The 15,007-nt window shown below is 38.2% G+C and overlaps 1 protein-coding gene across 1 annotated transcript in view; it reads left to right on the forward strand.

The window, feature by feature from the left end:
- NEK10 (NIMA related kinase 10) overlaps window positions 1-15,007 on the forward strand; it is a gene marked incomplete at its 3' end in the record, with an annotated part of 106,520 nt that overhangs the window by 16,896 nt on the left and 74,617 nt on the right. The window contains exons 14-21 of the mRNA XM_081996485.1: window positions 378-455; window positions 3,370-3,434; window positions 4,149-4,251; window positions 4,363-4,491; window positions 5,018-5,155; window positions 5,843-5,888; window positions 6,477-6,598; window positions 6,797-6,899. Coding sequence (XP_081852611.1) covers window positions 378-455; window positions 3,370-3,434; window positions 4,149-4,251; window positions 4,363-4,491; window positions 5,018-5,155; window positions 5,843-5,888; window positions 6,477-6,598; window positions 6,797-6,899 — 784 coding nt within the window. The remainder of the gene's footprint in view (window positions 1-377; window positions 456-3,369; window positions 3,435-4,148; window positions 4,252-4,362; window positions 4,492-5,017; window positions 5,156-5,842; window positions 5,889-6,476; window positions 6,599-6,796; window positions 6,900-15,007) is intronic.

Consider the following 15,007-nt stretch of genomic DNA (forward strand, 5'->3'; position numbering starts at 1 on the left):
GCCCCCCTTTGAGTCACAGATGTATTCCTCAGCTATCACTTCTGATGTTTCCCCAGTTTATATTTATTGTGACTGGATTTTTGGTTCCTGACAATTCAAAGTATCCACATGGTAACAGGAAATCTATTTCCTTCACCTCTAGAGATAGACGCATTGCCTCATTATCTGTTCACAAGCTCTCTTTGCAGTATCAATTTAAATGTAACAATGATTTAATTCCTATGTACACTTAAGTAATTTGAGATTATAATTCAGGTGTGAAGTAGGATGTTGCAAACTTGTCAATTGGTATTAGCTTCTGATTTATCTGAAGTAACATTGGGTTTTATTTGTGGTTTCTGTGCAGAAGAGTGCTATTAATATTGACCTTTTTCCAGGCAAATGGAATATATACAATAGCAAAGCTGATTTTACCAAACAAAGAAAGGAATGCTGAAAAAGCTTATTTATTACAGGTAACTCCCTTTATTATCATTGCACATTGAAAGCCCCCAACGGTCCCTGAGAATTTTTAATGATTTTAAAGTTTATTTTAAAGTGCAGTAAAAAAATCTACGTAAAGGGGGGGAAAAAAAACCCCCACTACCAAAACAAAATCAGGAATAATAAATGGCCCAGGAACTGAAAATTAAATAATGACTCAATTTCTGGTTTTCTGTTCTGATCTACTTTGTTTCTGGCACCTCATGTAGTGTAAAGGAAGGTGAATATTTTCCTTGCGATAATCTTTCCTCTGCTTTTTCAGGCTTCCTATCATCAGATATTCTTAGTGCCTTGGTCTTTATTGACTCTCACTGTAGATTTCACACTAATACCTGTTTGTTTCTGGATCATCTTACTCTGGCTGTTAAATAAAATACAGGAAAACATCACATGAAGTAGAGCAAATTTAAATGTAGGATAAATATAGAGCTAATAAACATAGAATGGCTCTTGGTTTTGCATATCAACACCCATAAATGTACTGGTTTGAGTCAACTTAGGCTAAAAGTTATCAGTAGTAATTAATTATCTGGTAGCTCTTCTCCAGTCTCTGTGAAATGGTGTTGGTGTCTCTTTCTAAGCTATAGGAAAGTAGTGGTCTGGGGTTCAGGGATGAACACAACTACTGCTGCTCCATTTACCTTTCTGTGGGCAAGTGTGAGGACGTCCTTAGCACAGGTGAATCCTGCCTCTCACCTGGTCTTCCTTCTGGCGTGGCCCTACACTATAACATATCTACATAGCTGCTCAACTGCCTAATCAGGTAGACATGCCTTGATAGTGAGGGAAGGCATTTCTACAAAAAAATTTCATTGTAGTGTCGTCTTTCTCATCACAGTTCTTCTAGACTAGGGTTAGAGTGCCGATTCAGTGCAGTATGTACTTTTCTTCAGCAACGAGGTTTTGTAGAGCACTTAAGCTGATTTAACTGAAGAGTGAGATAAATTAAAATCTTCCTAGAGAGAGGAACTAGAGACTATGAGACTGACATGGAGTCTAAACTGGAGCATATGCTCAGTACAGTTGCCTCATACAAGTGTAAGTAGCTTAATTTATGCCGATCGAGATTTTTAGATTCCAGCAGAGTGTGATAGAAAACAACTCACAAAGAGATACTAAGCAACTGTAGTTGGATTAAACATGAAGCCATGTGAATTAATAACAGACTTAATTATTACATATGAAAACTAAATCTATTTTAGGCAAACAGTAAGAAGAATTGTTTTTTTAATGAAATCTTGTTCGGATTCTCACACTGCTATCTGTATTGCCTTTATTGTTGTTACTGCTATGCAACACAGTTGCAGCTGTTGGAATACACTTTTTGAATTTCACAAGCATTTTTCTTAGAATTCTTGCAGTGCTGGTCTGGTTTCTTTACTGCTCCACTATCTGTGTTTTCAATGATTGAATTTTCATCTTCTTTCTACCTTACTACCTTGGTGATCTTATTCCATTGCTTCAAGGATGGCAGTGATACCAGCCACTTATTCTGCATATGTACCATATATAAAAATCATCATGCCTTAACTGAAGCATATTACAAATGTTAAATATTAATCTCACAAAACTACTGTGAAATAGACAAATATTATTGCCATTTAAAATATCTATTTATTTCATTATTAATCTACTATCATGTCCCTTCACTGGTGGGCTTTCTACAGTAGGATCTCTGTATAGCCTCTAAAATGAAAAACTTTCAAGGTAGCAACTATGGCCCAGACAGTCTGGGTTATTTTGTTATTTTTGGGGTTTTTTTTGTTATTTTTGCTAAGTTGTGACTGTGATCCTCAGTGGAATGTTAGACACACCATTATTCCACTGAGATGGGGAGTTTACTTTGCATTAAAAAAACCCATTGTCCATAAAAGAAACGGCTTCTTGGCAGCGTTAACATACATTCCTTTTCTGTAAAATTTCAAGGATCCTGCTTCCTTCAAAAGTAGCATTTGGCCTTGATTTTCTTCCTCTAATGCATTTTTTGTATATTGAAATTTTTTTTTAACATGGGCATTAATTCTGCAATTGTCACTAAGACAGTTACCATTGTCTAAATAGGGATTATCACACTGGACTGTAGTAGTGTTTTAGTCACTGATGCAATAAAGTAATTCTAAATTATCTTAAATACATTTACTATTTGTATTGTTTCAGATATCAATACCTTATTTCCCTTTGGCTTACTTTATACAGTCATCTTTGTTTGGTCAGCCATATATGTGCCATATTATTGACTCTTGATAAACAGAATTAAAGATGAATTGCACAAAAGCATACGTATTAAGTACATGCCAGTGTTTAAAACCTGCTGTTTTAAAAATAAACTTTAGTTGAGATCATATCGGAACTAAGGTCCATAAAGGTAGAAACTGAGGTACATAAAGATCTCTGTAAATATGGTGAAGTTAGTATTATAAAAAAAAGTTGACCATTCTCTCTTTCTCACTTTTCTTTTTTGTCCCCTGTTAGAACTTATGTTTTTTTACGCTGCATTTTTCAGGAAAAATGCAAAATGCTGTTTCTACTGCATCATTAAAAAAGCACTGATTACACTTACGTTTTTGCAGCATTGGAGAAGAGAGCAGGTCTCAAGCTTGAGCTATCTGCAAAAAAAAAAAAAAAGATTAGGACTTAGATGTTCCTCAGCGTGTGTCATAGCTATAGTCACCCACTTTTTTTTAAACTTTTTTTTTCCTTTAATGGCCCTGCCTACTTTTAAAATACAGGAGGAACTTAATATAAGGTTAATAACATAATCTATCTAGTCATTTAAGTACAAAGTTTACCAACGTGTAAAGTCAAGGGGAATCCTCAATGTTTATCTGCAGCTTTTCCATTTGTGTATAAATTTGTCATTAATTTAAGTATTTTTTTCTGCTGTAGTGTTATGCATTCAGAGCCCTGAGATTTCTCTTCAGTATGGAAAGAAATCGACATATCTTTAAAAGGTATGTTAATAAAATGTTTTGTGAAACTCCTTTAGGATAGCTTTCAAAAGTTATCACTCCAATCAGAAAGACGTGTTTTTTTAAATATCATTTATTTTCAATAAGAAGAACAGTAACAGGCAACTTCTGTCCTGTCCACAGCTACAGGTAACCCTTCTGGCATTGCATCAGTGCTAGCCTACAAGATTTTAGATGTTTTAGATATTGCCTACTATCTGTTAGCTTTTGCTTTTCTCAGTCCTTTTCATCTATTAGATTAGACTTCTTGGACAAAAATTCTAAAATGAGTGTCATGATTCTTTAAATGCAGAGAAATGTTAATTCTATCACTTAATGCATTACAAGAAGGATCTCGGATAAAGTGACAACAAGCATAACATAAAGTACTATAAGAAAAATAGGAAAATGACTGGAAACTCAGGAGATGCATTGACTTTCAAGAGGCTTATATTTGTTTGGAGTATTATATTAATACTGACATTTATATTAATACCCAATCCATGGAGGCTGAAGTCTGACTTTTGAAAGGTCCTTTAACTCCTATGTATGTAGTGTTAGAGGGTTATTATCTGAATAGATAGGTTAAAAAATAAGTGTATTATTTAGAAAGTTCTAACGTAAGTTGTAATAATAAATATTGGAAAGTCTCTGCTGCAGATTAATAGCTACTGTGTGCACTGTTTCTAAAATATATCAACATTTAAACCTTTGTAGACTTTTCCCTACTGACTTGTTTGAAATCTTCATCGATATTGGACATTATGTGCGTGATATCAGTGCTTATGAAGAGTTGGTATTAAAGCTAAATTTATTAAAGGCAAGTAAAAACCTTTGTAGCTTTAAGAAGCTGTATTCTTAGCACATTCTTAGCATAAGAAAGGCATGAAATATTTTATATTTATTTGTTTGTTATTTAATGTATAACCAGGAGGATAAATTGAAGCAAATTGCTGAAAGTATTGAGAGCATGAATCAGAATAAGGCACCTACAAAACATATAGGTAACTACGCAATTTTAGAGCACCTTGGCAGTGGAGCTTTTGGAAGTGTATATAAGGTAAACTTCCCTTTTGATATTAATTTACAAGTTTGAGGGGAGGCTTCATGAAGAGGGTCTAATACCTATTTTAGGCACTACTGCCCTTTGAATTTCAATAGGAGGATGCAGGTTTGAAAAGGCCTTTATGGATCTGGGCTTATTGTTAATATTTACTGTGATTTTGTTTGTGCCCTCTTGTATTTGACTAGTGTATCTCTTAAGTTTCCTACTTTTACTTTCTTTTAACTCCTTTCCACAAACAGCATTTCTGCCTATTGCAAAGGCTAACAAATCTGTGTAAACACACAGAAATTCAAACATGTTTTATCTGAAAAGCAACACTGGGCACAGATAATGTTACTTCAAACACTGTGGTAAGTTCAGCAGTGTACTGCTAACCTGCATTATGGGGCTTCAGTTCTTTTGACTAATCATATCATACACAGAAAAATCTATGACTCTGATAACTAATCTGGCAGCCGTAATAATATCCTTTCTTTCTCCAACCTCTATTAATTTTACAAGGTTTTTATCTTTTTAATAGGTTAGAAAACATAATGGACAAAATCTTCTGGCAATGAAAGAAGTCAATTTACACAATCCAGCATTTGGAAAGAACAAAAAAGACAGAGACAGCAGCGTAAAGAACATTGTCTCTGAATTAACCATCATCAAAGAGCAAGTATGTCTCATGGACTCTAGTTTCATATGTGGGCATTCTGCTATTAGCATTATTAACCGTGAGTTCTCATATAACAGGGCTTCCAGCTGCTGTTACTATTTTTGTCCCATCAGTACAATATTGGCCTCTTTTACCTGAATGCTGTCAATATTGAAAACCTTCTTACTGTAGTGTTAGCAGCAGTGCAAATGCTTATTACTAAAGATTCTTACTTTCTGTATTGGCAGTGTTTGAACTTTTTTCAGGGATTCTGTAAATTAAGATTGTGATAGAAAACTGATGAGCCTTTGTTCCACTTAATGAATTTTTGGGTTTAAAATACAGTGAGAAGATAGCCTTTTTTGTAATTGCAAATGAAAAAACCAGACTGGTCGTTAGTTTTCTTAGGCTAAGAAAGCCAGTACTTTGATGCAGGTATAATTGCATTTCTTCAAACTTCATTTGCTCTCTTTCAGTTATTAAGGGGGGAGTGGATAGGAATTATACTGTATATTTCTCCTAGTTGCTCTAGTAATGCGCAGCACTTCTCTGTGTTTGGGGTAGCAGCAAAGGTCTATGGCAATGCAGTTCATAAGCAAGTTTGAGGAATCCTTGTGGAATCCTTCCTTCCAATGTGTAGCCAAACATTATAAACACTGTGCACCAGTTTGACTATTCTAAACATCTAAATTTCTTTCCTCATTCTAGCTTTATCATCCAAATGTTGTACGGTATTATAGAACCTTCTTGGAAAGTAAGTATAAATGCAGAGAATTACCACATTGTACATAATGAAGAAATAAAAATATATAATAAAAGCACTTACAACTTGGAAGGAACATGTCAAATTTGAGCAATAAATGGTAATATTTTCTTATATTCCTTTAAAGTTGAAAAAATGGTAAGAAATAATATTTATATTTGTTTATCAGTAAAACTAGATGCAAAGTAAATATGTAGAAAGCATCATTCTCATCTTACAGAGTTAAGAATCCCAAATTTACAACTGGAATGCTAAGCAGGGAGAAAAGCTATAGAGACTAGTAAAATGAATGATACAGATTGCTCAGCCATATTCTTTTTTTATAAAGAGCTAGCTACATACACCAGCCCACTGAGTGTATATCAGGCACTGAATTTCTTATAGTTGCTGTGATATAAATTGAGGGAAAAATGGAAAAACAGTGAGTAGAACTATGATTAAAATGTATTTGTCTGTACAAATAAATTTTTAAAAAGTAAAAAACACAGCTTTTAAAATGTATTTTAACCTCAAATACTCCATTTTCAAATGTCTTCTGTATAAATGTAACATTCTATTAATTAATTTTCTTTTATCTAGATGACAGATTGTACATAGTCATGGAGCTCATAGAAGGAGTGCCATTGGGAGAACACTTTCACTCATTGAAGGAAAAGCAACAACAGTTTACAGAAGAAAGAATATGGCATATATTTATCCAAGTAAGAGCCTCTATTTTTTTTATTACCAGGACTTTCCTGCATGTAACTAGTAGCACCATTTCTGTTTGTTAGGCTAATAAATGACAAAGTAATGCTTATTATATCAGGCACTAATATCAGATATTAATTTAATTTTATATGCCTTTATACAGGTTGTACTTAAGAATCTTTGTAAGGCTCTTTCTGTTCATTTTTAAGCTCTGTCTAGCTCTTCGTTATTTGCATAAAGAGAAAAGGATTGTTCATCGAGATCTCACTCCAAACAATGTCATGCTGGGGGATAAAGACAAAGTTACAATTAGTAAGTAGAAGTACTGTACTTGAAGAGAATTTCCCATGATGTATGTGAGTAGAATTTCTTTGCTAAAACTCTCAGAAGATTTCAGATTCCTGGGCATTGGTCACCATACTTGGAAGCTAGTAACATTGCATTATTATACTGTTGTGTAAAATAATTGCTAATTGTATTAAACTCATTTCCTCTAGTTGAGTCTGTTTTGCTCATGATGGTAACTGGTAAGTGATCTCCCGGTCCTTATCTTGACCCACTAGGTTTTAGTTATATATTCTCCCCCCTGTCCAACTGAGAAGGGGAGTGATAGAGTGGCTTTGGTGGGCACCTCACATCCAGCCAGGGTCAACCCACCACAGTCCTTTTTGGCACCCAGTGTTGGGCATGAGGAATTCAAGATAAGGATAGTAATTGGGAGAGGTACTTCCAGTAGCTTCTCACAGAAGCCACCTCTGTAGGTCCCGCCACTACCAAAACCTTGCCATTCCTGCCCAATACACTGATGAAGATTTTTTTGATCATTGCCACAAGGTGTCATCAGCCATGACTCTATTTTTTACACTTATGTATGTCAAATATGATGGAGGAGATGATTTAGCCCCAAAAACATTAAACTATAGTTATACTTCAAGGCCTGATTTTATTTAAATCAGGAAGAATACAGAGACAACCAGATTAGATAACAAGTGCTAATGTACATACAAAGTACACCAGCTGTCTGTTCTATTCCAATTCTACCATACAATTGTTTAATACCCATCAGTTGTTCCCAGTGATCAGCTGCAGTGAGGTGCTATTTGTCTCGGCCTGAAGTAATGAATATTCTTGATGTATGCTTCTATAATGTCCACAGTGCAGAGGAAGGAGCCTAGGCAGGTTTCAGGATAGGCTTTGAAAGCAACATATGTGTGAACAATACTCCAAAATATGACAAAGTTTTACTCTTTCGGTGAATGAATACAACCTGTGTACACACAGCAAGCCTTACAGGCAATTCAGATACTGTAGTTTTTAAAGTTCTTCAAGAACTACTGCATGCTTTCTTACTGCTCATGACACAAAACTAAATAAACAATTTGAATACTGCAGAATTTTTGTGAGAAGTCAAAAATCAGTCTCTCTTTTTTTTTTAAAAAAAATGACAGGGAAGTGTAGACATATGCACACACCCAATCACAAAACACTCAGCTATAATAAGCATATATATTTAGTAACTGTTGTTTTATAGAAAATATTTATGCCTGATTATGTACATACTTGTCCTGGTTTCAGCCAGGATAGAGCTGGTTTTCCTCACAGAAGCCAGTGTGAGACTGTGTTTTGGATTTGGGATGAGAAACTGTTGATAATGTGCTGATGTTTTGGGTTGTTGCTGAGCCGTCAAGGACAGTCCAGCTTCTTGTGCTGGCCTGCCAGCAAGCAGGCTGGGGGTGCACGGGGAACTGGGAGGGGACACAGCCGGCACAGCTGACCCAGACTGGCCAAAGAGATATTCCCTACCATACGACGTCATGCCCAGTACATAAACTGGAGTTGGCCGGGGGGGTGGAAATCGCTGCTCGGGGACGGGCTGTCGATCACGGGGTGGTGAGCAATTTCTGTATTGGGCATCACTTGTGCTTATACATTCCTTTGTTGGTATTATCATTATTGTTCCCTTCTTTCTTTCTGTCCTATTAAACCGTGTTTATCTCAACCCACGAGGTTTTTCCTAATTCTCTCCCCCGTCCCGCTGTGGGAGGGAGAGTGAGCGAGCGGCTGCGTGGTGCTTAGTTGCCGGCTGGGGCTAAACCACGACAATACTTAATCATTCATTATTAAATTGTATGTGCTAAAAAGACCTGATTCTTAGTAAGGATATAGTTTTGAAAGAAGGTGATTTAATGGAGCATTTGTCCGAAGTGATGAAAATAAATGTTCAGAATATTATTTTAAAGTATCATATGGTTGTGGGAAATATTTTATATCAACATACTGCCACTGAGGGGCACTCTTGCCTTGATTTAATATTTGCCTTGCCTCTGGTCCAATCTAGATCTATAGATGTATAAATGTACTTTCAAATGTAAGCTCAAAATTACCCTTGAAAAACATTTGTATATATTTCTGTCAGAGATTTACAGGAGTTGAAGAAAACTGGAAGAACTTAAACTTATTTTGACCATTTCTACAGTGATTTGGTTTGAAACTATTGCAATATTTAAGCAAACACTTACTTAGTACTTTAATTAGTACCAGTGTATATTGGATTTTCAGAGGGAGATGAAGATATTTTATCTATTACTTGTGAATTTTACTGAGCCTTGTCGTTTTACAACCTTAATGAAGTTAAGAATAATTTACATTCTTTCCAATTATAGTAAATATGTACTGTATTGGTGCATGCTGTGATACTAAGCCTAACACATAGAGTCCATGTATGCCAAAGACTGAAGCATTTGTGATCTTGATAATTATATCTCACAGTATTTGTGGATAAGTGTACTATTCATTTGAGAATTTCAAGTGGTTCTACATGAAAGTTAATACAAAATGTTAGATGAAGGTGGAAGTGTATGCTCAAATATTGAGAAATCTTAAATCTGCCTCTGCAGTGAATTTAACCTGTCAGCTTTTATAAAAGGAGAGGGTCTGCTCTAAGATCTACTCAGAACTGTAGTTCCATGTTTACAAGCAGCACAGTCATCCTAAAGATAGAGAGTTAAATTTTCTGGAGTCTTTCAAATCTCAACACTGTCCAAAACTTACCTTGATCTAACTAGAGTAATATTCCTGTGGGCTACCTGTAAAGCAGTGTTGTGCGGCTGTGTAATTAATATATGGCCTCTGATGGTCCGATGGTGCTTGCAAAACTGGAATGCTGCAATGGATGGCTATAAACTCGTTGGAAGGGATGGTCAACAAAGGAGAGGCAGTGGGGTAGCCCTGTATGTTAGGGAGTGTTTTGATTGTCTAGAGCTTAATGACGGTGATGATAGAGTTGAGTACGGGTAAGAATCAGAGGGAAGGCCAACAAGGCAGATATCATGGTGGGAGTCTGTTGTAGACCACCCAACCAGGGTAAAGAGACAGACAAAATATTTTATAAGCAGCTGGGAGAAGTTTTACAATTGCTAGCCCTTATTCTTGGGAGGGACTTCAACTTACCAGATGTCTGCTGGAAATACAATACAGCAGAGAGGAAACAGTCTAGGACGTTCCTGGGGTGTGTGGAAGAGAACTTCCTGACACAGCTGGTGAGTGAGCCAACTAGGGAAGGCGCCCCACTGGACCTGTTTTTTGTGAACAGAGAAGGGCTTGTGGGTGATGTGACAGTTGGAGGCTGTCTTGGGCATAGTGATCACAAATGACAGAGTTTTCAATTCTTGGAGAAGTAAGGAAGGGGGTCAGCAGAACTGCTACCTTGGACTTCTGGAGAGCAGGCTTTGGTGTGTTTAGGAGCGTGGTTGACAGAGTCCCTTGGGAGGCAGTCCTGAAGGGCAAAGGAGTGCAGGAAGGCTGCACATTCTTCAAGAAAGAAAACTTAAAGGCACAGGAGCTGGCTGTCCCCATGTGCCGAAAGACAAGTGGTGGGGAAGAAGACTGGCCTGGCTGAACAGAGAGCTTTGGTTGGAACTCAGGAAGAAAAGGAGAGTTTATGACCTTTGGAAGAAGGGGCACGCAACTTAGCAGGACTGCAAGGATGTTGTGAGGTTATGCAGGGAGAAAATGAGAGGCGTCAAAGCCCAACTAGAACTTCATCTGGCTACTGCCGTAGAAGACAATAAAAAAATGTTTCTATAGATACAGTAGCAACAAAAGGAGGGCTAAGGAGAATCCCCATTCTTTATTGGATGCAGGGAGGAAACATAGTGACAAAGGATGAAGAAAAGGCTGAGGTACTTAATGCTGCCTTTGCCTCAGTCTTCAATAGTAAGATCAGTTGTCAGGTTCCTCCACCCCCTGAGCTGGAAGACAGGGATGGGGAGCAGAATGAAGCCCCCATAATCCAAGGGGAAGTGGCTAGCAACCTGCTACACCACTTAGACAGAAACAAGCCTATGGGGCCAGATGGGATCCACCCAAGGGTACTGATGGAGCTGGTGGAAGTACTCACCAAACCACTTTCCATCATTTATCAGCAGTCCTGGCTAACTGGGGAGGTCCTAGTTGACACCTGTCGACAGCAAGGGCCAGAAGAAGGATCCAGGGAACTACAGGCCTGTCAGTCTGACCTCAGTGCTGGGGAAGGCTATGGAGCAGATCATCTTGAGTGCCATCACATGGCATGTACAGGACAACTAGGTGATGAGGCCCCATCAGCATGGGTTTAGGAAAGGCAGGTCCTGCTTGACCAACCCGATCTCCTTCTGTGACAAGGTGACCCGCTTAGTGGATGAGGGGAAGCCTGTGGATGTTGTTGACCTAGACTTTAGTAAATCCTTTGACACTGTCTCCCACAGCATTCTCCTGGAGAAACTATCTGCTTGTGGCTTGGACAGGTGTACTCTTTGCTGGGTAAAAAACTGGCTGGATGGCCAGGCCCGAAGAGTGGTGGTGAATGGAGTTAAATCCAGTTGGTTGCTGGTCACAAGTGGTGTTCCCCAGGGTTCAGTACTGGGGCCAGTCCTGTTTAATATCTTTGAGTGATCTGGATGAGATGATGGAGTGCTCCCTCAGTAAGGTTGCAGACGACACCATGTTGGGCAGGAGTGTTGACCTGCTTGAGGGTAGGAGGGCTCTGCAGAGGGATCTGGACAGGCTGGATTGATGGGCTGAGGCCAGCTGTATGTGGTTCAACAACTTGGGTCAAAACAGCCCCGCATAACTCTACAGGCTTGGGGAAGAGAGACTGGAAAGCTGCTCAGCAGAAAAGGGCCTGGGAGTGCTGGTCGACAGCTGGCTGAATATGAGCCAGCAGTGTGCCCAGGTGGCCAAGAAGGCCAACAGCATCCTGGCTTGTATAATCAGAAATAGTGTGGCCAGCAGGAGTAGGGAAGTGATTGTCCCCCTGTAGCTGGCATTGGTGACGCTGCACCTTGAACACTGTGTTCAGTTTTGGGCCCCTCACTGCAAGGAGGACATTGAGTTGCTGGAGCGTGTCCAGAGAAGAGCCATGAAGCTGGTGAAGGGTCTAGAGCACAAGTCTTGTGGGGAGTGGCTGAGGGAACTGGGGTTTAGCCTGGAGCAAAGGAGGCTGAAGGGAGACCTTATTGCTCTCTACAACTACCTGAAAGGAGGTTGCAGAGAGGTGGGTGTCAGTCACTTCTCCCAAGTAACAAGTGATAAGACAAGAGGAAATGGTCTCAAGTTGCACCAGGGGAGGTTTAGATTGAATATTAGGAAAAAATTTTTCAGTGAAAGTGATTGTAAAGCATTGGAGCAGGCTGCCCAGGGCAGTGGTTGAGTCACCATCTTGACTTGATGATCTTAAAGGTCTTTTCCAACCTAAATGGTTCTATGATGCTATGAATTATATTGCTTCATAAAAGAAGCTTGTATATCTTATAATGCTGCTCTTTTTTATTTTCCTCAGTTAGTCCTTCTGGAAATAGTAACTCATGTTGCTCTTTTGCTGTGAGAATCTGCAGGATGACAGTATAAAAAAGGGAAGTCAATCCTCTATAACAAACATCCTTCAGAGATGTTGTCTTTAGAGAGGTGCCTTAGTTTCATACTCTCGTGGTAGATTTTGATTAAAAAAAAAAAAGAATAAAGTGAGCAATACAGCAATACAGTAGATAGAAGTGCTTCTGTAGGCTAAGACTTTCATTCTGTACTGTGCTTGGCTGTGCAGAAGCCCCAACAATGAGCTGCTTTAAGAAAGTTCTGGGACCCACATGTAGGTGTTTCTCACCATGTATGTGAGAACTGAACCACTCATGTTCCAAATCCCATGAAGACCTCTCAAACAGTTTCTCAGTTTATGCTGGTTGAAAAGGAAATGGATGCACAGTGTGTGAGACCTTCCCACCTTGCTGTCAGCACAGAAAAAAATAACCCTGCTAAAGAGTTATGCTTGTTCTGAATTCATGGCAAAATTGCTACATACAGGTGGCCCCCGCAGAACAGTTCCAGCAGAACTTGGTAGGCAGGAACCTATGGTGAAAGGTGGCTGAAAACTAGAATTCATACCGGCAGAGAACTCTACAACTGGTCTGGCACAATGTAAGATTAAGCTGTGAGGGGCCTTTTCTAGAGATGCTCTCTGAACTTCGTCTCTGTAGGTTTTACTGAAAAAAGAATACCTGAGGTGTACTAGTAGGAAGAATTTTTAATCTGTATATTTACACTGTATTTTCTTTTTCATAAATATTGAGTGTAATTAGACGCTATCCATATTCAAGCCTTTGTTTATTGTTTTGTTTTTAAAATTATGCAAGATATAAATGATATAAAACGTCTGAAGCCCAGGAGGTGCTTCATTCTAATGTGAGGATTATATAATATCATTTGCATTTCCTTTGATGTCTTTTACACATGTCAATTAAATCTGAATTATCCCAATGTTTTTCAGGCTCTTCTAAGTCGTGCGTTATTGCAAACGGAAACAGACGTTTACAATTTGGTCCTAGTCAGACTAGTGGTGACATAAGATATCTGTTTCTGACTGTAGAGAACTCTAAACAATCTGTTGTTATGTAGTCTCTGGAGCTGCCCACCCTACTCATTCATTCTGTTTCATCTCTGACATAAATTTGATAGGAAGGGGGCCATAACTATCACCTCTTATATGTTGGTACAGCATTCAATCATAATTGGTGAGCTACAAATGCTATGAAGATATAAATATTAAATCATGCTAATCTGCAATTTCATAAAACATCTCATTCTGAATTGTTAGAAAAGTGTTACTGAAATTGTACTTCTCTGGTCAGGTTGAATGTCTTATTTGTAATTTCTGATACAGAAGGGAAAAGAAGTAGAATTTTAGGCACAGCCTGAATGAAAGTTGTTTTGTATAGGGTTTTAGAGATTCATTGAACCAATATTATCTGTGGCTCTGTTTAATCTTCCCAGCCTTTTTATATATGACATTGAGAAGTTACAGTTTTTTGATTTAAAATGTGTATCTGCTCTTATTGCAGCTATTTGTTACTGCAGCTGTAGTTTGTTTCTAGCACAGCATATTTGTGTGTAGAGCTGCATAGCTGCATCTGTTTATAGGACAAAACAGAAGACTCTGTATATCATCACTTTTCCTCAGTGTCATTCAGTTGCAGTAAGGTTTAGATCTTGATGGGCAAAAAGAGCTGTGTGGAATCACTCTGACGCCTTTCAGGTCTGATATCAAGAATTGTGAAGGGTTCCATACGCTCTTCTGGGTGGTACAGTCTGTTTAATGTTTAGTACACATGATATAATAGCAGCAGAAAGGATATATATGGAACTGAAACCTAGGATTATATAGCAGCAGAATACTAGTTTTGAGACAACTCACCTGGCTGATATACTTCTAATTATAGCAGGCAGCCATGAAGTGTCAGAATGGTGAAGCAAATGAGACTTGAAAAGTTCGAATAGTTGCTGGATGCTGGAAGAAAGCTACCTGTTAATTTTGTAATTCAGAATACTTGCTTGTTGAGTGCACTTTTTAAAAGACCTATTGCCTCCTGATTCTGTGCCATGCCCAGAGAAGCAGCAGCCATGAGGTAAAGTGGATATAATTAGTGTCTGTTATGTGTTAGTCACTACTTTTTCAAGTCCTTGGAGCAGTGCTAGTTTTTTTGCATTTCTCATTTAACCAGTCTTCATTATCACAGTTGCTACCCTTCATACCAAGATTCAAGGAAATGCTTGTAGTACTTCATTTTTAAAGCTTCCATAGTAGGCTGAGTGCAATTTTCCACTTGTTTATGTTCACATTGTAAATCAAACATTCTAGACACTGTTGGTGGATTAATAGCACAATCGCATCTCTCTCCGCAAATCTCAGTTCTAGATGTGGATCAATGCTAAAGTGCAGGAGTTACAAGCATCACAAAACTCACAGATAGTAGGCTGAGTTTATGAAGCGTTGATATTAGCACACAGAAAGGAGAATGATAGAAAAGCCAGAAAGGTGTATTTGGGAAAGATGAGAAATTGATGCTGTTCTCATTCTATTGACGGAGAAGAGTAGAATAAGTATGTAGTAC

Source organism: Phaethon aethereus, assembly GCF_964289735.1.
Source record: "Phaethon aethereus genome assembly, chromosome: 2".
In the NCBI taxonomy this organism is placed as follows: Eukaryota; Metazoa; Chordata; class Aves; order Phaethontiformes; family Phaethontidae; genus Phaethon; species Phaethon aethereus.